Source organism: Anolis sagrei, chromosome 5 (assembly GCF_037176765.1).
Source record: "Anolis sagrei isolate rAnoSag1 chromosome 5, rAnoSag1.mat, whole genome shotgun sequence".
Lineage (NCBI taxonomy): Eukaryota > Metazoa > Chordata > Lepidosauria > Squamata > Dactyloidae > Anolis > Anolis sagrei.
In genome coordinates, this window is record NC_090025.1 from 38,963,273 (window position 1) to 38,988,410 (window position 25,138).

At 38.9% G+C, this 25,138-nt stretch overlaps 1 protein-coding gene across 1 annotated transcript; it reads left to right on the plus strand.

The window, feature by feature from the left end:
- The first annotated feature begins 4,380 nt into the window (after positions 1-4,380).
- LOC132775481 (palmitoyltransferase ZDHHC12-like) lies at positions 4,381-24,933 on the plus strand. Its single transcript, XM_060776209.2, has 7 exons — positions 4,381-4,527; positions 12,380-12,519; positions 13,366-13,462; positions 17,345-17,497; positions 19,418-19,590; positions 21,777-21,942; positions 24,404-24,933. Exons 1-7 carry the CDS (start codon positions 4,381-4,383, stop codon positions 24,596-24,598), a joined length of 1,071 nt encoding a protein of 356 aa, XP_060632192.2. The 3' UTR covers positions 24,599-24,933.
- The last annotated feature ends 205 nt before the right edge of the window (positions 24,934-25,138 follow it).

Consider the following 25,138-nt stretch of genomic DNA (forward strand, 5'->3'; position numbering starts at 1 on the left):
TTTAAAGTGCTAGTTTGGCAGTTGCTGGAGCTTACAGATGGGAGCTCACCCTGTCTCACGGATTCGAACTGCCAACCTTCAGATCTGCAGTTCAGAAGCACAAGGGTTTAACCCATTGCACCACTTTCATTGTAAGCTGCCTGCCATCGATTGTAAAACATACCCTAATTTCAGTATTACCACCACCAAAAAATACATAAGATACACCTACGATTCTAAGATGCACCTCATTTTTAGATATTTTTATACAGGAATTGAGCAAGCATAGTACCTCACCTTTGCCCTAAGATAATACCCTGTTTTCAGGATTGATTGAGAGAATTATCTTTTCATTGTTATTTAGCAAAACTATAAAGCAATTGAACTGAGGACGAAGTTTTACTAAATAGTAATGAAAAGATAATTCTCTCAATCAATCCCGAAGACAGGGTATTATCTTAGGGCAAGGGTGTGATGACAATATTGAAATTAGGGTGCGTCTTACAATCTATGGCAGCTTACTATGAAAGAAATACAGTATCTCTTTCAACATGGGGATGAAATTCAATTTCTGATACATTTTAGGGAACATCCTCCAATAGTAGGTGAGGCAAAAGGCAAGAACAAAAATGTTGGCATATTTCAATATTTATATCTATTGATGGCAATTTCTATACTTTGTATGTAAGAGTAAAATATGGTTTAATTACCAAACCATGGCAACATATCTTTATAAAAAAATCAGGTAAATCTCTTGGTTTCTTCATAGGTGGTCCAAAACAAACACCACTCATATAGTCCCTTCTGGAAGTCAACCTTGATATCACACAGAGCTATCAGTCTGTTTTCCCTATGTTTCGTGTAGGGCAATGTGTTGTCTCATTGCTGAAGTCATTAAAGTCAGTTAAGCTGAACTTTCCTTCCACTATACTTATTTGCAAGCGTACCATGAAACAGATATAGCAAGAAACAACCCTTATAATGGTCTACACAGGAGGCCCTTTTATTCCTGAGACACTGCTGTGCTAATATTTCTTTTTCCCCACACACAATTGCTTCTCAGTGGGCACACATAGAGGAATATTTATTTATAGAAAAATGAATATTTTGTCCTTCTGGAGCATAGTGAGAGCGGCAAACAACAACTGAAACTAGTAAAATTACTGAAGATAAAATATCATAAACAAGCACATGCCTAAGCAAGAAAGTATTTAAAATACAGTGAAATGTTATCCAAGATTCACCTCCCAGAGAGAAGAACATCTCAATCTAATTTTAGAGCACAGTCCGGCTGGTATGGAACAGGGTGCAATATAGTATCATTTATACTTTTCTTGTAATAAGATCTAATCCATGCCTTACATCGTTTGACCCTTTCCCAGGGGTTGCTTCTGCATCCTCAAGGTCATACACTCCAATGCTGGAAGAAGATGAACATTTCCTGCCTTGCTTCCTTCCCCCATAAGAAGGGAGGTGGGCCTGGCAAGGTGCCAGCCTGCACACCCTCCCTCAGGTTCAATCCCCTCCACACCCATCGTTGTAACCGCAGAGGGCACAGAGAGATTTATCAGGTAGGGGGCGGCAGGCCCAGCCTTTCTCCTCTTTCTTTGTTGGGAGGTGTTAGCTGGCTCTGATTATTTCATGCCTGGAAATCCCCTGTTTTCTGAGTGTTCCTCTTTAAAGTCCTGTGTTTTTAAATACTGGTAGTCAGATTTTGTTCATGTTCCAGGTTTCCTCCTTTCTGATGAAATGGTCCACATGCTTGTGGATTTTTAATAGCTTCTCTGTGTCGTCTGACATGGGGGTTGTTAGAGTGGTCCAGTATTTCTGTGCTCTTAAATAATATGTTGTAAATAAAGAACAACACTCAAAAACAGGGGAATTCCAGACAAAAATCAATCAGGGGCAGCTAATCACCTCCCAACAAAGGATTCCACCAGGCAGGAAGCAGCCAGGATTTGAAGCTGCAAGGCTATTCAGTGCTAATCATGGTGATCAATTGCAACATTCACACCGACAGACAAAAGTTCTTTCTTCCATCCTGGACATTCCACAGATATATAAACCCCATTTACCTAGTTTCCAACAAACTTCACAACCTCTGAGGATGCCTGCCACAGATGTGGGTGAAACATCAGGGCAGAATGCTTCTGGAACAAGGCCATACAGCCCAGCAACCCGGTAATTCCGGCCATAAAAGTCTTCAACAACACATTATTATCATCATCCTGCATATTAGATAGAATCATAGAATCATAGAGTTGGAAGAGACCTTGTGGGCCATTCAGTCCAACCCCCTGCCAAGAAGCAGGAAAATCACATTCAAAGCACCCCCGACAGATGGCCATCCAGCCTCTGTTTAAAGTCTCCAAAGAAGGAGCCTCCACCACATTCTGGGGCAGAGAGTTCCACTGCTGAACAGCTGTCATGGTCAGAAAGTTCTTCCTAATGTTCAGGTAGAATCTTCTTTCCTGTAGTTTGAAGCCATTGTTCCATTTAGAGCAGCCAGTTATTCCTGGATGACTTGTTTCCCTATTTGGAGTTCAATTTCCCCTATTCCTTTATCCATTCCATGTTGCTGAGGTTGAGGATGGCTTTCTTTTTGTGAGAAGACTGAGACAAAGAAGGCATTAAGTCGTTCTGCCTTTTCTCTATCCCCTGCAACATTTCCCCATTTTCTCCTTGTAGGCCCTATTGCCTTTTTGTTCTTCCTTTTTATTGTTTTTAATGTCCCTGGCAAGCCTGAGCTTGATATTTACATTACAATTCATAACAGTAGCAAAATTATATTTATGAAATAGCAACGAAAATAATTTTATGGTTGGGGGGCACCACAACATGAGGGACTGTATTATGGGGTCGTGACATTAGTAAGATTGAGAACTACTGCCTTACATGATTTCAGTGGTACAGGCAAGTCTCTATCAATGCAAGTACAAAATATTCCGTGCCATCATAACTGCTCTAAATAGTTCACATATTTCTCTGTATCTCCATTAGACATAATACACTTCCTTGATTGCAGCCTCAGAATCTAAATTTCCATATACTCATAATGAGATATAATTTGAAAGCCATACACAAAACAGACATATACTTATACATGAATGGATTTTAATGAAATAATGATTTATTATAATTTTATGATACATGAAGAAATAATCTTACTGCACTAAGGCTGGCTGGGAATGTTAGAAATAACATTACTTTAAATGTATTTAAGTATTAATATTTACACTGTGTCCTGGGAAAGCAGGGAAAATGATGTATAACTAAAGAGCAGAAGCAGAATTATTATTTGCTCTGGCTCCACAGTCTACTGAATGAAGTCTTGGACCATCGGTAATTTGGATTCCCAGAAATCCTACCACTTCTTAAACTGCAGTTGTTTTCTCTTCCTAAAGATGCTGGATCTCAATGTGCAGGTTTTGATACATTATAAAGTTTTCCCTCTCTTTGTATTTTAATTCTGCTGTCCTAGGGATTGCTACATCCATTTATTGTTGCTGTTGCTCTTAGCATAAAAATTCTAAAGCCATCGGATACTGTTGATTTTGGAAGCTAGGCAGAGTCAGCCCTGGTTATACTTGGTGAGGAGTCCACAAATGAATAGCAGATTTGTGTTGTTGTGTCCTTTAAAGATGTTTCTGACTTCTGATGGCCCGAAGGTGAACCTATCATGGGCTTTGGGGGGCAAGATTTGTTCAGAGGGGATCTGTCTTTACCTTCCTCTGAGACCGAGATAATGTGACTTGCCCAAAGTCATCTAATGGGGTTTCCATGGTCTCCAGAATCCTAGTCCAACACTCAAACATATACAATATACACACTAGGTCCTGTAGGCTATATTTCAAAGGAAATAACTGGCAAAACCACTTCTGAGTCTTCCTTGCTTAAGAAAACCCTCATAATACATGGGGTGGTCAGGTGAATTGAAAATACACATACTCAAATAAGTTGTTGTTCTCGCTGCTGTTGTTGTTTCCCACTGTTCTACACAAATAGACTCCAATTCCCACTTTGAACACCTTATGGATACCATGCCTTCTCATGAGCTAAAGAAGAGGTGACCCCGGTGGCACAATAGGTTAAAACCTTGTGCCAGCAGGACTGCTGACTAAAAGGTCAGCAGTTCAAATCCAGGGAGCAGGGTGAGCTCCCATCTGTCAGCTCCAACTTCTCTTGCGGGAACATGAGAAAAGCCTCCCACAGGATGGTAAAACATCCTGACGTCTCCTGGGCAACGTCCTTGCAGACGGCCAATTCTCTCACACCAGAAGAAGCTTGTTTCTCAAGCTGCTCCTGACACGAAAAACTCAAGAAAGTAGGATTGGAATGCTACTTTGGGATTGCACCCATGAACTGAAGCCTTGGTGCCAGGGGATAGCATTGTGCCAGCAGATGGCATCATTTGTCACCAACCAAGAGTCCTACTCTCACACTGCAGTTTGTCATTCTCATCTCTTGAATCTGGCAGATCTGCAAATGAAGCTACAAACTTTTCACCAGGAAACCTCATATGAAAACATTCTAGCCAGTCGGGCAAAGGTGAGTAAGATCCACATCGAAGATGCACAGCAAACACCTTGGGTTGTAATGCTGTCTTCCTAAAGTTCCAAGTGCTAATATTATGACAGCTGACCAATATTGAAAGGGGGGGGGGAACGGTTTATGGTCATGAAAAGTGACTGCCTGGTTAAAATGTTCATCTATCTTTATCTCTTCATGGATTTTGAATCTGCAAAAACAGAGTGCTGGATATAGTGTTATCTGGTTTTCCATATAGCAATAAGTGACAGTCATGCAGAGCTGACAGCTAGGAAAGAGCTATTAATAAGCGTTTGATCTACATAAATACCAAATGAAAGTATATACACTTCAGCTAGCCATGTGTTTCTCTGTTAAATTTACATATCACCTACATTTATAAATTATATGAGATAAATATTTTTGGATTTTTCGGCATTTTTCAGTGTATGTAAAAGGTAAAGCTTCCTGACCTTCAAATGAGGACATCTCTTACAATTAGAGATAGCTGAAAGTCCTATAAGGGACAAGCTTTTCAATCCTCATATGACAACTATACCTTATAATAAGGAATGCCTAACAACCCTCACTGGATAGGAAGCAGGGTTTTGTTTTTTTTAAAACTTGTAATTAAAACTCAAATTATAACACACTGGCAAACAGACAGGGGAACCTTTTCAATTGTGGATTCAATATTACAGTTTTGTTTTTGTTACTATCATGTTTGATTATATAATTAAACCTTTAGAACAAATAAATCTCGGGGTTTGCATTGTATTAAATTCTATTTCTTTTTTTAAGGAATTTGGAGTTTTTTTATTGATTGCAAAGGGATAAGCTTGCTTTTCTATTCACATTTTGAATTCAGAACTATCAAAGTAAGAATAATGCAATAATTATAATTTGTTGTTTTAAGGAAAGGGTTTCTCAACCTAGGAGTAGGGAGGGAGCAGAAAACACATATTTCTGATGGTCTTAGGAATCCCTTTGGCAGAGAAGGCTGAAGAGCTCTCCGCCTGTTTTTCTCTTCCTTTTTGGAAACAGAAGGTGAACCCCCGCACCAAAAGCCCTTCTCTGCTGAGATTAGCTGGCCTCTCAGCCAAGGGGAGGGCTGTTTCTTAGACTTCAAGTGGGGGAAGGGAGAGCAGGTATGCTCCATGCATGACAGCATGGGCCACATGAGCAGGCAAGGGAGAGCATGCAAGGTTGGTGGGAGGCTCATACCAGTGAGTCCCTTCAAGGCATGGGGGTTCTGTGTGGGAAGCTTGGCCCAATTCTATTGTTGGTGGGGTTCAGAATGCTCTTTGATTGTAGGTGAACTATGAATCCCAGGAACTACAACTCCCAAATGTCAAGGCCTATTTTCCCCAAACTGCAAGATAATTTCTGTAATGTTGGTATCTTTTAAAAGTTACCTTAGATATGTGCAGGCAGTGGCTGAACACAGACTTTGCATACAAAAGGTTTCATGTTATACTTCTCTAAGTAGTATCTCCGAGTAAATATAGGAAAGGATCCTGTCTCAAATCCTGGAGTGATTATTCCAGTCTGTGCCAGTAGCACTAAGTTAGATAAACCTGTGGTTTTGACTATAAAGGGCAATCATGCTTTTATCAAATAAGCAACCACAATGAGTTCCTGTTTACCTAGGATTAGAGATAAAGGTACTAATAATTTAAAAATTGTAATTTGATTGATATGCTTCATTCACTATAAACTGCCTCCTCCTTGCCAATAATGGCTTAACAAAATCTCTGAATACACTCCACGTCAAAAAATCTGTCCTGGAAAATTAGTAATTAAAGTGCAGTACATCAACAATTATACTGAACACAATGCCCTACAGGGGCTAATAATGGCAGAACAAAACAGGTCACTTGATGTCCCATTGCTTTGTTTTGTCTAAACTAGTGGTTCCCAACCTCCGGGTGTTTTGGACTTCACCCCCCCCCCCCCAACTTCTAACAGCTAGTATGCTGACTGGGATTTCTGGAAGTTGAAGTCCAAAACAACTGGAGGACCAAAGGTTGAAGACCACTGCTCTAGACAACTTCGACGTTGACAACTCAAGTCCCATCTATACTGCTACATAATAGAGTTGTATAGTACGGTTTAACTGTATTGAACTGCATTATATGAGTCTATACTGCCATGTAATGCGGCTCCCCAGATTCAAACCGCCAACCTTTCAGTCAGCAAGTTCAGCAGCTCAGTGGTTTAACCTGCTGCACTACCATGGGGCCCAATATCTGTGCTGAATTACTATTGCATTGACACAGTTTTCTTGCAACTCAGTGTACATCAGCAGCCACCAATTTGTGGACTGTGATTGTAAGTACCTCTAGTATGGATGCTCTTCTCACCCAAATTGCCTTTTCACACTACATAGTGGCAGTGCTATGCTTCCATTTTAACTGCCATGGCAACGTTCTATGAAATGCTGGGATTTGCATTTTAGGAATGAGGATTTAGCATTCTCAGCCAAAGAGGATTTTTATGGCTTCTAAAATGGAATTTGGTGCTATAATCCTGTATTGTGAATAGGATTTCACGTCCTCTTTCACTTCACAAATCTCTGTTTTTTTATATATATGTCTGGCTCTATCACCCCCAAACCACCTCACTTTGTTTCCCCAGATGGATGTCATGTTAATTTCCTGGCATCTCCAGGGTCTTTGTCTCTTTTTAAAAAATAAATAAATAGTCTTTGCTGCTTGTTTCAGCCAACAGCTTCCATACACATCCAGCGCTTAGCAGCCATAAGTGACAGTCTAGGATATCACAGAGGAGCAGAACAAAGCAAGCCATATGTTCATGAGCTGGAAATAAGGCAAGGAAGGAACTGGAAAGAGAAACAGCAGCCTTGGCAAGAATTTCTGAGTAGCTTGTAAACATGCAGCTCAAGCGGATGTGTATCATAAAGCAGATGGCTCTTTGCATTAATAGTGAGCCTTAATGTGCAAATTCAGTGTTCTCAGAAACCCTAGATCCAAGTCACCTTTCCTTTAACTTCCTCTTGACCCTTTTCTGTGGCACACTTTCTCCAGTTATCTTCTTTTCCAAACAAACTGTGCTTCCCCTTGATTTGTGTCCAAAAATATTCTGGTTTTGATCTTTGTGAGCAACAAACATCCCCCTCCACACATACGTACACACACACACACACACACACAGGAGTTGTGTTATCTTTTCTGCTTTCCTTGGCTTTTCTAACACTTGGAACACTGTTTTGAGATTAAATACTGAGTCAGAATTCCACACATTTGGTTCCTGCTGAGACACACGGAAGTCCCTGATAGCATTCATTAGTGCTCCATAATCACTGTGGCTAAGAACAAAAGAAAGAAAGAAGCATTCACACTCAAAGATCCTGGGTGGATTATGAGTATATGGCCATCATAGGCAAACTTCAGCCCTCCAGTTGGGACTTGAAGTCCAAAACACCTGGCAGGCCGAAGTTTTCCCATGCCTGGTATATGGCAAGAAAACTAGAGATAGGTGACAGAAAGCTAGAGATAGGTGACAGCTTGTCTACAATCACCAACTCCATTGAGCTACAAGGAAGACCTTTCACATCACACAACTACACAACTGTGATCCCACTGTAACTGTCATAAGTACATCTGTGCTAGTACAGCTGTACCAGGAGCTCCAACTTCCTTTTCTTTCTTTGAGTATTTGCATGTATTCCAAAGTTCCATGCATTTTGCATTAAGGTGACTTAACAACTCATTGTTGAGTTTTTTAGTTCTGCCCCTTTCCCCAGGGTTCAGGAAAGAAAGGGAGCCATTTTAGCTCAGTCTTACAGTTGAAAACTTAGCTACAGGACGTGAATCAGCTCCACCTGTAGATAAGCTTCGTTTCTTATGAAATTCCGGGGGGAAACAGTTCCAAAGGACTCCAACTGGAGAATCTACAAAGCCTTGACTGGTGGGTCTACTTGGGACCCAAGAAGCAGTTTGGAGCCAGGAGTAGAGCCCACACCAGCAAAGTTTAGAAAGTAGATTGCCCAACGAGGGGTTAAAAAGGGTTTTCCTCTTAAAGAAAAGAAACAGTTCACGAAGCCAGTTGCCTGTCCCTTGTGGACAAAATTAAGAAAGCTGCCAGTTGATTCAAAGCCTTGAAGTATTTGTTTGACCTGTTGAAGATCTGAGAAGCATTTGATTGTTTTGTTGAAGACCTAAGCCAGGCCCGTAGCCAGGATTTCGTTTCGGGGGGGGGGGGCTAAAATTTTTTTCAGGAGGGGTTTCGGGGGGGCTGAGTTTCGGGGGGGGCTGAGTCTGAGTGAAAGAGGGTCTAGCCTAGCAAACCTTTTGTATCATTACCCCAAAAGCCCCATGCATATGGGATATATTAAGTATGGTGATCAGATCATGATATGAATAAACATAACAGTTTAAATAATGCACCAATAAGGCCTTTTCGCGAACCACCATGAAAATTTCGGGGGGGGGGGGGCTGAAGCCCCCCGAGGCCCCCCCCCCCCAGCTACATGCCTGACCTAAGCAATAACAAAGGACTTTGTTAAATTTTTCAAGCTTTTAAAGACTTTGTATAGGAAAATCCTTAGGTCCTCTCAGCTGAGGCACCCCGGCTTCCCGCTGGGCACAAAGAGCAGGTCCTCTTCAAAAGCCAATTGCTATAGGCCCAGCGCCTTTGACAGCACAACATCATATATAATTCTATGGTTTTGTTTTTGCTGAGTTTTGGCTGAGAATTCAAAATGCCCTAAATTGAAAATTCTATGATTCCATAAGATGGGATCATAGCAAGTAAAATGAAATTACTATATGTGTATGCTGCATGGAGTGAAAGGACCCATGCAAGGAATTCTTTCTGCTGCTTCTATCTTAGTAAAGCAAGGGACAGAATGACCCAAATGCTAGGGAATGAATAGCAGTGAAGATTTTCAAGTTTAAAATAGGATGCTATTCTAAAATGTAGCTCAAGTCGCAGTGGTTTGCAATAATTTTAGAATATACACCCCTTAATGGACTCTCCCTTTCATGGTTATAATTATTGTTCTCTATACACAAAAATAATAATTTGAGTGAGAGCTATTTGGAAAGTGCATAGAAAGCTTTTCCAGCCAAGCCATCTGAAAGCATTACTTTTTCACTACCTTTTCATGTCTATGATGGTAAGGTGAGTGTCTTTAGCAGGAAAGAAACATATATATGTGTCTAAGATCTTAGAAAAGCCTGTATGACTCCACAAGTAATATTAACAGGCAAACTAGAATAAAATCCCTGTGTTTTCAAAGGGTGAAACACAGTGATTATATTTCATTATAATGGCCTTACAAGCATAAACTAAATGATCTATTAGTAACAGAGCCTAGCTGTCTTTTCAAGTGTAGGGAGAAAGGGGTGGGTGTCCTGTGACTGGGAGATTAATCACTAGGAAATATTAAGAGATTATGAAGAGAGATTAAAAGATTAAAGGGAAAGCAGAAAGAAATCTAAATGTATATATTGTGCCCAGATGACAATATATAGAAGAGGGAAATAAATTTTCTGGGCACATAAATCACATGGGCTATACAAACTAAGGAGTATTAACTATACAAAATAATACTAACGGCTATTAAATAGAAATACAAGGAGTAATCACTCATTTATATGCCTGAATGGAGTGTGACACATTAATGACCCATTGAGTTAAGAATTGGATATTATTATTCGCTCCCCTTCAGTATACTTAGCAATTATATTTGAAGGGAGACATTGAGGGAGAGCCAAAGTCCCCTTCCAGCTGACCAAAGTAAGTACTTTAACATAGGGAGGTGAGACATACAAGCCCAAATCATGTATCACATTTCTATAGCGAAAGGTAAGAACAAGAGCTTCTTTCAATGCCATTCTGATTTCTAATGCTTTTTCTAGTTATCAGAGTTACATCAGGGATTAGACTGCACTTGTCCTCATATTGTGGTGAGCATATGCATGGAGGACAAATTGTGGCTCATGGGAATGTTGTTGGGGCAGCTCATGGTCTCAGTGGAAAGAACTCACACCAAAATGAAGAAGTGACCACCATGACCACCCAGCCATGAACTGCCCTTACAGTTCACATCAAAATTTGCAAACCTCTACATGGGAAGAAGAACAAAAAGAACATTAAGACATCATGCTAAGTTTGTGAGGGTTGGTAAATGTGTATAAGCACAATAAATGGAAGCTTTACTACAGTATTTAAATCAAGGTATATCCTGCTGGATAATAAAATGTCACTCAGGCTTGTGAAACAAATAACAGTATCTTTACTTTGCTTCAAAGTCTCAAACAGGGTAACAATGTATTCATCAGTCTCTTTGAATACAGGCAGGGAACAGAGGAATAAAATAGTCTTTTTAAATAGTCTTTAAAATAAGCCTTAAGCCATAAAATGATCAGTCCTTAAGATAGTTAGCAGCCAGCAATCTCTTCACTGTCCAAAAAGAGAACAAATGGCAGAATGACAGTTAGAACCGTTAGTCTCAGCAGCCAGCCAGATTCAGCAGCCAGTCAGAACCTTGGCCACTGGCACACCCAGTCAATCGGCTGCTGACACATCTCTCTCCAGTTAACCCACTATATCATGGCATCCCTTTTCAAATCCTAACAAAGTTAACCATACATTTTATGTCTTTCAATTATGTAAAATGTCTATTTGGTCTGGAAGCAGTAATTTGACTTGATTAGTGAGCCCTGACATACCATGTGTACTTAATGAATATATTTTCTGGATAAATGAACTACATGTACTCTATACACATCTTTAATGTGTTATTAGCATGCATTACTGTTGCTTGTCCATTTGACTGAGTATACACATACAGCTTCCCAACATGTGTCGAAATTGGCATCACATGTGTGCTCTGGACAATAAACAAGGTGTTTTCTCACATATACTTATTAGCCATTATTTGTCTGTTTGTGTGGAAGCTGCTTCTAGTAGGTTGTGATATGGAATCCATGCAACTGGATGTTGTTGCATGGTTAACTCTAGTTAGTCCTTAAATGGAAGACTGCCAAAAATGCAATGTCCTGTAGGCTATATTTTAGAGCAGTGGTTCCCAACTTGTGGTCTATGGACCACCAGTGGTCCGCAAGAACTAAAATATGGTCTGTGGCATCACTGTTACTATACCATTGCAACCAGAGCAACCCTCGCAAAATCCCCTTATAGTGCCGAGGCTTATTAAATATGGTTGTCTGTGGGCGAGCAGATGGCAACTACTGAATGGCATGTGTTCTGTATCAGAAACTAGAGCTGATGTGATCTATCCAATACAATTTTCTGAATCAGTGCCCCAAATAACGAAACCAAATGTAAAGTTGACCAAAAACTGATTCGTAACTCTTTTGGTACTAATGTTGGAGAGTGGTCCCTCTTCAAAGTGATCCCCAGTCAAAAGAAAGGTTGGGATTGGGAACCACTGTTTTAGGGGAAGGAACTGGCAAAATTCTTTGCATAAGAAAATCTGATGAAGTTCAAGGGACTACAATAAATTGCCAGGCAACTTCAAGACACGGGGGGGGGGGGGGGGGGGTACAAAAAACAGGAATCAAAAGTTACAAAATATAATGAAACATCCTGAAAAAGTTTTTAAAAAGAAAAGAATAATTTATTTTAAGACTGTGACAGTCCAGTGACTAAGAGGAAGGATATCCCAGAACTGCTGCTTTGAGATGAATATATATGCACAAACATATGGCATCTTAATATCATGGGACAAATTCAAGTATTAAAAATGAAATTATGTTTCTAAGGTTCCCTGGCCTAAAATTATCCACTTAATGGAAATATTAAAATAACAACAATCAACAACATAAATAATATAAGTAATAGGAATAATTTATATCTTCCTCTCTTTGGCCTTCTTGTTTAGAATGGAATGATCCTGGCTGGTTTTGAAGATGCAAATGGAACCACATGGCTATCAATCTTGCAGCAGTATTATTTCAAAAACATATTTCCAGACCATCAAAAGTTTATGATGCAACCAACAAGCCTGTCACTAAACTGGAGGTAAAAACAGTTTGCATTCATTCATTCAAAATGTAAAAAATCTTATGGGAAATTTAGATCCACCATATTCCCAGATTTCCAGCTTTGCAAAGATATCCACAGAAGCATGGCTCAAGGACCAGCTCAACCTGCCTAAATAGGACATAAAAGAGGAAGAGGATTTATGGGTTGAATTGGATGGGACAGTTATTATATGAATGCACTAAACATGCATTTTTTTAAAAAATGTAAATAGCCACTGTTGTTCCAGACAGTATGTGAGGGAAAGAGTGATCTTAAATTTCTCCATTTCTCAGTGAGTCTGAGGGGGAAATCCTTCTCTCCCCATCATCCCATGTAATCAAGGAGGCAGTGTGAATTGGTCCAAGAGTCTTTGGTTTTAAGAGCATGCATCCACATTTCTAGTCCTTGAAAATGTAAAGCATGAGTTACAATATGTAGAGCTCCAGAGGCTGTTTTGGTCTACAGCTTCCATTAGCTCTTGCAATCCAGGCAAAGGATGATGGAAGCAACAATCAACAAATATCTGGAAAGTCACAGTTTCCCATTCCTGCTTCTTTGGCATGACTGAATGACTATGTACTTAGCATACCCATGTTGCCAATACTGTAAACTGCCTTGAGTCCCTTTCGGGGTTGTGAAGGGTGATATAAAAATACCGCAAATAAATAATAAATAATAAAAGGTGAAGAAACCAAAATGAAATTACACATACGGCAATTTAATAATTTTGTAGCAGGAAGCAGCTTTTCTTGATAAATGCAGATTGGATCTCATTACTATACATGTTGGGACACTTTGGCGTGTTGTCCTTGTTGTCTTATCCTGTTTTGTTTTATTTTTCAGAACATGGATGTTTAACTCTCATGGTGAATCAAAGACAGCTATCCTTTTCTTTTACGGCTGTACATTGCTCTGGGGTTACCCAACCTATCTCTTTTGGGTAAGACCTTCCAGTTCAAAATATTGATTTTTCCAAAATTGCAAAAAGAGAGAGAGAGAAAGACTACCTGCTGTGAAAGCCTTGATATCCTGAGATATCTTGAGAATTTACAATGAAGTCCTGTCAAAAAATATGAAGTATGATACCTAGCCTTATATTATAGCTCCCCCTGTCACATGATTAATTAGAGGATTTCATCATAGTTATGATGTATGATACCTAGGCTTATATTATAGCTTCCCATGTCACATGATTAATTAATGGATTTCATCATAGACATAGAGAGTTGCGGTGGCGCAGTGGGTTAAACTCTTGTGCCGGCTGGACTGCTGACCTGAAGGTTGGGTTGCTTACCTGAAGGTTGCTGGTTCAAATCCGTGAGACAAAGTGAGCTCCCATCTGTCAGCTCTAGCTTGCTGGGACATGAGATAAGCCTCCTAGCAGAATAGTAACACATCTGGACATCCTCTGGGCAACATCTTTGTAGACAGCCAATTCTCTCACAGAAGAATTAATTTGCAATATGTTCTCAAGCCCTTTATGACATGATAAAAAAATAGACGTTAAACTTTTGCTTTAAACATGGCTTTAAACAGTAAAAACATGGCTCTTTGATCAAGCCTTTGCAGAACCTATGCAATAGATAAATACAGAATTATGTGCAAGGAGTCTTGGAACGGTCCGGATTACGATTATGAATTGTGTGATTTAACAGTGATGATACTGGTTTAATATTTTAAATGTTCTGATGTCTTTTATAATCTTAGTTTAAATGTTTATTATGATTTTACATTGTTTTTAATAGTATCGAATAGCTGCCTATGTTGGAAAGACGCCTTGAGTCCCCTCCAGGGTTGAGAAAAGTAGGGTAGAAATTGTGTAAATAAATAAATAAATACATTTATTTTAGATAAGGGAATATGCAGAAAAACATAAGACAAAGTAAGATAGTAAGGACACAGAGAAATATAGATTACTACAGATGTAGTCCAGAGCTACCCATACATTTGAAGAGAAAAAAGACATGAACTGTACCATTATGCCCTGATCCTTGTAGAATGACTAAAAAGCAAAGCCCATTAGTGTCCGTAAAACTACATTAAAGTAACATCACTTGGCTAGGAAGATACTGTTTTGAGTATTATAACCATACAGCTGAATCAATGCTGAATAATAATATACAAAATGGTTATTTCAGGCAAGTCTATTTCAAGTGTTTCTTGGCCAGCATCCCAGATTATAAGCAATTTCTCTTGCTTTCTAGAGAAGAAAAGAGTATCTGAAAAGACATCTTGAGCGGGTTTGATCTCTACTCACTCAGTGAAATGTAACCAATCTCACTTAATAGTGCTGTATTTTTTAGTATGACATCAGAGGGTTGCGTTTCATCAATAGCATGTAATTAAATTAAGAGACAGTCATCTTCTAAAAGCTTCTTTTTAGTCATGGTCAAACATCACACATGCTTGAGTTCCAGTTAACAGATAGATACTGTAGATAGATTGATTGATTGATTGATTGATTGATTGATCGATAGCTTGATAGACAGACAGATAGCTAGATAGATAGACAGACAGACAGATATTATTATAAGAATATATTGGCACACTTTACATTATTGAATTTCATTGTATTTTGTAGTAGGACCAAAAGTAACCACTTTTACATCTTTACAGTTTTGATATGTATTTTAATTTCTTTAGTACAGTCAACCCTCACATTTGCTGAGCTTAGGGATCCCCACAAAAGTCTAAAACCAGAAAGTAATAAAATTGCTCTTATTTTACATGAGACAACATCGCCTTAGGGATATCTAGTTGCTCCAGCTGGATGTTAATCGTAGAATCATAGAGTTGGAAGACACCTCTTAGGCCATCCAGTCCAACCCCCTGCCAAGAAGCAGGAAAATTGCATTCAAAACACCCCTGATAGATGACCATCCAGCCTCTGTTTAAAAGAAGGCGCCTCCACCACACTCCAGAGCAGAGAGTTCCACTGCTCAACGGCTCTCACAGTTAGGAAGTTGTTCCTAATGTTCAGGTGGAATCTCCTTTCCTGTAGTCGTAGTGAAAGATCTATGGATTCCTAACAATAATAATAATAATAGTTTATTTTTACTCCGCCACCATCTCCCCAAGGGGACTCAGAGTGGCTTACATGAGGCCAAGCCCAACAACACATCAATAAAAACAACAAGCAATAAGCAAATAAATCAATACAATTAATATAACTCACATATAGACAATAACACGCAGAGATTTAAAAACCTATGGCCGGGCCAGATGTAATAGTTAAAAATTTAAAAATAAATGCTGAACAAGAGATTCAACTCCATGAATGATCAAATTAGCAAATGTCAAATTTACAAATGTGGAGAGCCAACTGTAGTCCCATTTCTCACAAAACCTGAAATTTAAAAATAGTTGTCAATGAAAAAACGAGAAGTTGCCACAGAAAATAGAAATGCACTAGAATCATAGAATCAAAGAGTTGGAAGAGACCTCATGGGCCATCCAGTCCAGCCTCCTGCCAAGAAGCAGGAATATTGCATTCAAATCACTAGTAATCTCACATTTATTTTCCTTTCTTCTAGCTACCTTGCCCCGCTCCATAGCCTCTCCACTGAATTGCTTTCCTAAATTATATTTCTAATCCTTTCTCTTAAAATTCTCCAACTTTCTGTCCCCAAACAATAGTGTGATTACTTCACATATCACTCAATGAGGTGGTGCTTTTGCTGCTTTGATCTGATATGACAACTACAGGTCAATACACACATCAATATAGCAACATTATGGAAGCTACTTCCTTTTCACTCAATACCTTGCTGTTCCAGTGCTATATGTAGAAAGGAAACATGAAAGGCAGACTGAATTATGTAACTACTGGGAGTACTGATGCAGAAGGAATCCTATAAATTGCCATGCCCATATGGTTCTTTCATAAATATATTACTAGGAAAGTTATGCCGATGCAGTTCACAGCCACTTCAACATACAAATGAATGTTATATCTTCACTTCAAAGCTAGTATATTATTAAATCCTCATTTTGAAGGTGGTTGTTCAATGTCCTCATGAAGCTATAGATATAACATTTGTCTTTATGTGCAGACTTAAAGTTAATAATTGGCAATGGTGGGCAACTGTTAGACAATGTGAACCAGCTCTGAGTCCCAGATTGCTGCTTTTGCTTCCTAGCACTAGTTTTGTCAAGAGAAAGGAAGCTGGGAAGGAATGAGTTCTAAGTCAGTTGGCCCACCCAGTTCTACTTTCTTAAGTTTTACATTTTAAACCAGCTGCTCAGTTATGAACATACAAGGTAATCTGTTTGTGTGTCTATCATGTGTCAAGTGTATTATACACACACACTTTGGCATTTTTGAGCAGTGTTTCCCTGTGGTCCGTGGACCATCAGTAGTCTGCAAGAACTAAAATATGGTTTATGGACTCACCGTTACTACACCATTGCAACAAGAGTGACTGGTCTTGCAAAACCCTCTTATAGTGCCAAGGCTTATTAAATATGGTTTTCTGTGGGCAAGCAGATGGCAACTACTGGATGGCATATGTTCTGTATCAGATGTGGTCTATCCAATGCAATTTTCTAAAGCAGCACTCCAAATAACCAAACCGAATCTAAAGTTGACTAAAAGCTGATTTGTAACCCTTTTGGCACTAATGTTGGAAAGTGGTTCCCTGGTCAAGTGGTCCCTTGTCAAAACAAGTTTGGGAACCACTTTCCTAGAGGATCTCAAGGTTAGAAATATGCCCACACCATTCTAGATTGAGCATCAGATTATGTCAAGTTGCACAAAACAGTTTTACACTTTTACCTGTCTTCTGCATCAAAGTGATGACATTAATATATTTTCATTGTACAGATCATACCATTATCTTTTAATACAATGTGGTATGTTCATATTACCTTCCTCCTCGGCAATGCACTGATGTGGTTCTTCTTCTTAAGAGCTTCGATAATGAGTCCAGGTTTCCTTCCTCAAGACACAGATGAATATTTCAAGGTCATGAGACAGGTACATTTCTTATACACTTGATCCCTCCTGTCCATCCTCTTTTGCATGTAACACGTAATCATTTTCTTTGCAATGTCCACACACAAAATTGAATTAGTTTTGCTTAACTTATTATAATAAAATTAAATCAAAATTGTATGTATTATAATGGACACAGCTAGCAAAAAAAAAAAAGATGATCTGGGAGCTAAGCAATTAGGAAAACAAAGGAGTATATAAGACCTGGCAATACTACCGTATATACACTTATCTTTGGGTAATCCAATTCATCTCAATGAAATATGTTTCTGATCAGGCATGTACAATATAGTATATAGTATAACACTGGGTGACTGACTTCTTAAAATGTGTCTTGACTAAAAACAACTAAAAAGTAAAGCAATTTTATGCTATTTTAATTGGGGAAAAATATTATGGTCCAGAACAGGAGAGTGCACCAGCCACAAGAGCCAGTTTGGATCACAATCTGGCAATTTTGAAACCTAGATTCCTAACAGAAACTAAATTTCAATTTTAAAATCCAAATCTTTGTACCTCACACTAGCAATAATAGGAGAATAAAAAAATTACTATATTGCTTGCTGATTTGAAAAATTTAATGAAATGTGGAGTTGGAAACTTTGCAAATAGCTTGTGGGCTCTTTGTACTGTTCATCGATAACCATTATTTTAAAAAGCTAGAACTGCCATTTTTTTAAAATTTCTTGTCAAATTTCAGTGAAATTCTAACAAGAATTTGTCTGAGGTGAATAGGTATAGAAAGTTGTGTGCAAAAACAGCCTTTATTTTTTGTAATTTCTTTAAAGGGGGGCATTTATCCTCCAGCTATTTTTTTGTTGTCACTGTTATTGTGCTGTGAAAGTGACATAAAGAATACATGTGGCTGTATGTACAAAACCAAGGAAAAAATTAAATAGGCACAGAGATTTGGTGAAAGGAAAACAATTGTTCCTCTTCTTACATCTCCCACCTTTTGTGGGTTTTGAATTGGGTTGCTTTGGGTTTTTTAAATAACTTTTATTATTAGTTTTCATATAAAAATAAAATGTTTGGAAGAAAGGGAAGAAATAAAAGAGAGAGTTGTAAGATATAGAAAAAACAAAGAAAAGGGTAGTGGCTTCTAACTTTTTTCAAGAGTTATCCATATTGTTGTTGTGTGCCTGCCTAAACATAATATATTGATATCTCTCTTTCTTTTGTATACATTTCCTGGTAATCCAAACATAATTATTGTCAAAATCAAATGTTATCAAGTCATTTTCTTATTTCTGCAAAATTTGTGAAATATTTTCAATTCTTTTAAAACGTCTCCAGCTATTTCTTTCAAATTAAAATCAATAATTGATCCATTTCACCTAAATCAGTCAATTTCAACAGCCATTCCCCTTGTGCAATATTAAATTTTCCCATCTTTATGCATATAGAAATCTTTCTGTTGTGGTCATATGTTGAATTAATGTCTTACGACTCTTTTCCAGCTGTTCATTAATAAGTTCTCAAAAGGAAATGTTTTGGTTTTAATGTTATATTATCTTTAAGACTGTCTGCTTCTGGATTGTACTGGCAATTCATATGAATGTCAGGTGTGTTAGAAGTCATAAGAAAGAAACCTAATAATTTTCAGAAGGATAGATAGAGAGAATAGGGAGGTAGCCATATCTTGTGCCCTGATTAGCTCATACATGCAGATTCAGTGCCTCCAATCTTCCGGTTTCGGAAAAAGTAGTTTATTGTTCTTCCTGTGACATTTGTCATGCATAATGTAAGTTCACCTTCAGATATTACAGTGGAAGCGAGAACAGCAGGGTTTTCAGAATCGAAGCTGCTTGTCAGAGGCAAAGTGCATAAAGAAAAACGTCACATCACTTCGGTCCAGTTCAATCATTAATTTTATATTCTGTCCTGGATATCATTTTTAAGGTGGATTCTCTTCATTGTTGGGAAGAGGGTGAACTCTTGTTGAGCAGACTGTGTCACAGATGCCATCTTGTGAAGCCTCTCCGAGCAAAACACTGTCATATTGTCAACCGCTGTATGGCTGGCTTTGATCATTACTGCCCTTTTATCTACAACAATGTGGGATACAGGAACAGGTACAATATAGTGCTGTGTTTACAAAACTGCTTTGTCTTACTTACAAATCCTTAGTTGCTTTTTCACAGCGAAAGTATGATGACATTATTATTAAAAGACGGTACTCATAAAATTTCATAAACCACATAGATCACCGTGTCTTAGGATCACCACTGTCACTATCAATAAACAAAATCAAAACGATGGAAGAAGAAACGTATCAGCTGTCACATGACATGCTCAGATGTTGGGATTTTGTTTCTGCCTTAATTGCAAATAGCAGAATCAGCAATGTTACATCTACACATTGTAGATGTATCATTAGACATAACTACATTGGCAGAGCTCTGTTGTCATAGTTAGGGACGTTTCAGGAAGAAGCAGCTGAAGAAAACTCTTGAAGTTCTGCTGCACTGCTTCTTTCAGACAGTCCTAAGACCAGGAGAGCATTGTAGATATCATTTCCCAGAACCTTGGAAAGCCCACCTTTGAAGCACTGCCTGGTTGGAAAAAGCAGAGACTATGGCTTCACAACACTAATTAATAATTGTAAAACGGAATCCCCAGCAAGTTCAAGATTGTAAGACCAGTAACTACAGTGACACTACAGTGACACTTTGACTTAAGAGTTTAATTCATTCTGTGATTGCGTTCTTAACTCAAAACATTCATATACATTCCAGCCTCCCTCCCTCTCTTGCTCTCTCCCCCTCTCTCTCTTCATGAAGCCAAACATACCAGGAATAAAAACCACACAAAATCAACTACCCCAAAGTCCTTTAAAGCACACAATAGCAAAGCAGACAGCAATCACTCAAAGCGGACAAGAGCATGAGGCATGGAGGCACGAAAGCTGCTCACTTGAAGCCCTAAAGACCTGTACTCTGACAATAGCGGTCCTTCTGATGCTAGCTCTTAACTCAAAATGTTGTTCTTATGTTGAAGCAAAACCCAGGCCAAGTGACAGCTCTTAACTCAAAGCACTCTTACATTGGGGTGCTCTTAAATAGAAGTTCCACTGTACTGAATTGGATACCAGCTTAGGATAGTCTTCCAGGATCAGTATTCTTGTGGATCCGTAGGTGACTGTGGTGCCCTATTCTTGACCTGCATCTTCTCCCACAGTGAGGGCATTGGTTTCCAGGTGGTAGGCGGTCTCAGTTGGGGTTGGCTTGACACGCCTTCCTCTTGGCACATTTCTCTCTTTCACCCTCCATTCTTGCCTCTTCAAATTCTGCAGCACTGCTGGTCACAGCTGACCTCCAGCTGGAGCGCTCAAGGGTCAGGGCTTCCCAGTTCTCCGTGTCTATACCAGAGTTTTTAAGGTTGGCTTTGAGTCCATCTTTAAATCTCTTTTCCTGTCCTCCAACATTCTGTTTTCCGTTCTTGAGTTCGGAGTAGAGCAACTGCTTTGGGAGACAGTGGTCGGGCATCCGGGCAACGTGGCTGGTCCAGCGGAGTTGATGGTGGAGGACCATTGCTTCAATGCTGGTGGTCTTTGCTTCTTCCAGCATGCTGACATTTGTCTGCTTGTCTTCCCAAGGGATTTGCAGGATTTTCCGGAGGCAGCACTGATGGAATCGTTCCAGGAGTTGCATGTGACGTCTGTAGACAGTCCACATTTCGCAGGCATATAGCAGGGTTGGGAAGACAATAGCTTTATAAACAAGCACCTTGGTATCCCTATGGATGTCCCGGTCCTCAAACACACTCTGCTTCATTTGGAAATATGCTGCACTCGCAGAGCTCAGGCAGTGTTGTAATTCGTTTTATATCATGCACTCAAGAGACAAAAATGAAGTAGACTTTAATAAAAAATAACATATTTCATTTCCTCACAACCTTCATGTGTTCAGCATACACAGGTACAAAAGCTATCAGTCCAGTTTCAGATATGTTTGAAATCATTTTCTGTGCCATCCAGCTAAGGCATCTCTCTTATAACAAAACAGCTATCAACAGGTCACGTAGTCAAAAGGAGAGAGAGAAAAAGAACACGAGGTCTGGAGCCCCTTTCATAACTTCTCAGGAACCATAGAATAAAGAAAGCTGTATACCAGAACGTACATACAGGAAACAGTAAGCAACAGGATCATAGATAAACATTACTACAGAAGGCTTGAAGAAGGTTGTCCTTTACAACAATAATGTCACCAGTTTATGTGTTGTAAGAACCTTACTTAGTTTTTGTTTTATTTTATTCTAGGCCATATTTTGTAGGTTTCCTCGCTACTATGTGCCTGAACTCTCTAGCTGGGATAAATCTGTGCTGGAACTGGTTTCATGTCATGGGACGTAGCATTTTCATTGGGACTGGATTTCTCTTTCTTTGCATCATCGCAGCGATTTCAGCAATCATGACATCCATGTGTGTAAGTCAATTTGTAAACTGAAATTAAAAGATATTTTACCGGCTGTTCTTTTGAACTCTCTTATGCTCTCTTGTGGAGATATGCTGAAATTGCTCAGTTTGAAATGCAGACATCATCTACATCTACCATTCCGTGTGTCTTTACATGGCATGTTTATATACTGCCAATAAATTTGATTATTAATAATGAATTAAATGTTTCAAATGCACATTCACTCACGTCACTGGCTTTGTCATGAAAACAAGACTCTTTTCTTTTTGTCAGTAACACAGGATGTTAAAAAGTGGTACCAGGAGCTGAATTTAGATAGAAACACTATTGCCCTCTACTGTTTCTTTACTGAAAATCATAACATTAAAAATCGATTATTCAGTGGGATTTTAGTGCATTTTTAATGACAAAGTGAGATATTAAATACCGCCACGAGTATTAATACAAACTATAAAACATATAAAGCCATGGGGAAGTTTATTGAGAACACAATTCAGTTGTTTTACTGTAAAGTGCCATGGACATTTGAAGGTCCCTCAGAAATAAACAACAACAACAACTTTATTTTGTATCCTGCGTCCATCTCCCCGAAGGGACTCAGGACGGCCTACACGGGGACAAGCCTGATTAACATATTTAAAATATAACACATTAACATTCATAAAACAGTATCATAAAACAATATAAAACAAACAACATAACACAGTGTAAAAACAACCATCGAGCAAAATATATGGCGAAAGCGACCTGAATACAAAACTGCTCATAATGAGCTATGAAGCAAATGCTGTTTAAACATGACCTTCCATTTAGTTAATACTCTCAAGTATAAATCAATCTCATTGGATATAAGGTGCCAGATAAGTGTAGCATCAGAGATAAAAGGAGTTAAAACCACTAAAAAGAATAAGAAATAAGAACAACAACAAACAGAAGGCCTTCTACAGAGACTCTCCAGAAGATGTTGAAAGAAAATCTGAATCTCTTCTTGGAAAGATTTCATGATATGGACAGGCTCATATATGGAGGCATAATCATTCAAACGATTGCATTCACAATAATAATCATAATCATCATCTTTATATCCCGCCACCTCTCCATAAGCACTCAGAGCAGTTCACAACAGAATCAAGTCAAAAGACATACATAAGCATAAATTTAAAAAGATAAGACATCGTATAGAAATCATGATGCAGTATTTTATATGGGGAATTAGCCTCATGAATCCCATTACAAGAGAATCATGCTTCCTTGGGGAAGTATAAAAAATGGGAAGTACTGAAAAAGTTAGTTTTTTGGATAGAAATCCTGTTGGCATCTTATTCATAAATTCCCTTAGAGAAATGCAACATCCTCTTTTAGTTCAATGTCATGGAAGCAAAGCATATATGCATATGTAGATGCATATGCCTAGCCAATTTGTATCCATCTATCTTTTTGATATTGGCCGCAGTTCATACTCAGTTGTGCATTTGCTTCTATACATTTCTCCTTCTTTCAGTATATACTCAAACATTTATTAATGTAGTCATGCTGGCCACATTACCTTGGCGGTGTCTACGGACAACACTGGCTCTTAGAAATAGAGATGTGCACCAACCCCTAGAGCCAGACACAACTAGACTTAATATCAGGGAAAACCTTTACCTTTACCAGGTTTAGCATTGCCAGCTATTGCCACTGATACCAGATTTTGAAACAGCAATATGGGACAGTCAAAATTCATGGTGTCTGCATTCATAAAATATAGAATGTGCACATTTGCATTTTCATGAAGGTCCCACATTAAAAGAGCCCCTGGTGGCAAAGCGGGTTAAACCGCTAAGTTGCTGAACTTGCTGTCCGAAAGGTCAGTGGTTCAAATCCAGTGAGCAGGGTGAGCTCCTGCTGTAAGGCCCAGCTATTGCCAACCTAGCAATTTGAAAACATGGAAATGTGAATAGATCAATAGGTACCGCTTTGGTGGGAAAGTAACGGCGCTCCAGGTAGTCATGCAGGCCACATGACCTTGGAGGTGTCTACGGACAGCGCCGGCTCTTTGGCTTGGAAATGGAGATGAGCACCACCCCCCTGAGTCGGACACAACTAGACTTAATGTTGAGGGGAAACTTTTACCTTTACCTTAGCCACATTAAAAATGCAGGATTTTGGCATTTTAGTCGGTCCATAAATAGTATCGTTTTCCAGCCTTCAATAAAGGGACATCTCTTATAATAAGGAACAGCTGCCACTTTGATAAGGGACAAGTGCTCCAGACCTCAAGTAGGGGTCATCTGTCATCAAAAGGAATACCTATTGAGGTTTCACAATATCTGTACATGCAAAAAAAATCACAATTTCGTGGTTTAGTTGGTTGGCATGTCACCTCATCAGTCTTATTTGGTGTAACATGGCTTGTGATAATGCTCAGAATAGCAGTGCAAATTACTTTGAAACCCTGAAAGTTAATACACCTATTTTACTTATAAAGGTTTATATGGCTGCAGTCAACTTAACTACCACAGAGTGTCTGAAACCTGCTAAATGTACTTATCTTCTGAACAATCAAGGACAATTCTTCAATCCGTTTGATAGAGGAATTATACTAAACATCATGGAATTCCTCAACGTCATCAAGCCTCTAACTGAGAATGGACCGAAAAGTGCGGAGATGACATCAGTCTGAGAACAAAGGACTTATCTGCAATACCAGGACATTCAGATGTATCTCACTTGCTCCTTTACTAATGAAACTGTTGGTATTTGGTGTTAGCCATTTTGGAGGATACCCTGTCTTCAGTAAATGAGGGGGAAATTATGAGCATTTTTTATTGTTAATTGCCGTCAAGACAAGTTTGATGTATGGTGACCCTGTGAATGAGAGACCCACAAGTCACGCTGCTATAAGATTTTGCAAATTCAGGGCTGCAGCTTTTTTGATCAAGTCCATCCATCAGTAAAGTTGTTTCCTTCTTTTCCTACTGCCTTCTATGGCCCCATCTACACTGCCATATAATCTGGTTTCCGAATCCAGATTATCTGCTTTGAACTGGATTATGTGAGAGTGTAGACTCACATAATCCAGTTCAAAGCAGATAATCTGGATTCAAAAACTGGATTATATGGCAGTGTAGATCCAAGTTACCATTCATATCCTGCTGATGAGCTCCAGGCACAAATTTGTTTGGCTTCTGTTGGAACAAAACATTGGACTAGACAGTTTTTT

What these genes read in the sequence shown, in the direction of transcription:
- LOC132775481 (XM_060776209.2), top strand. Translation starts at nt 4,381, where the DNA reads ATGGCATCATTTGTCACCAACCAAGAGTCCTACTCTCACACTGCAGTT. An exon ending in TTCTAGCCAGTCGGGCAAAG is followed by an intron (nt 4,528 to 12,379) that starts GTGAGTAAGATC and finishes CTTCTTGTTTAG; the next exon opens with AATGGAATGATCCTGGCTGG. An exon ending in AGCCTGTCACTAAACTGGAG is followed by an intron (nt 12,520 to 13,365) that starts GTAAAAACAGTT and finishes TTTATTTTTCAG; the next exon opens with AACATGGATGTTTAACTCTC.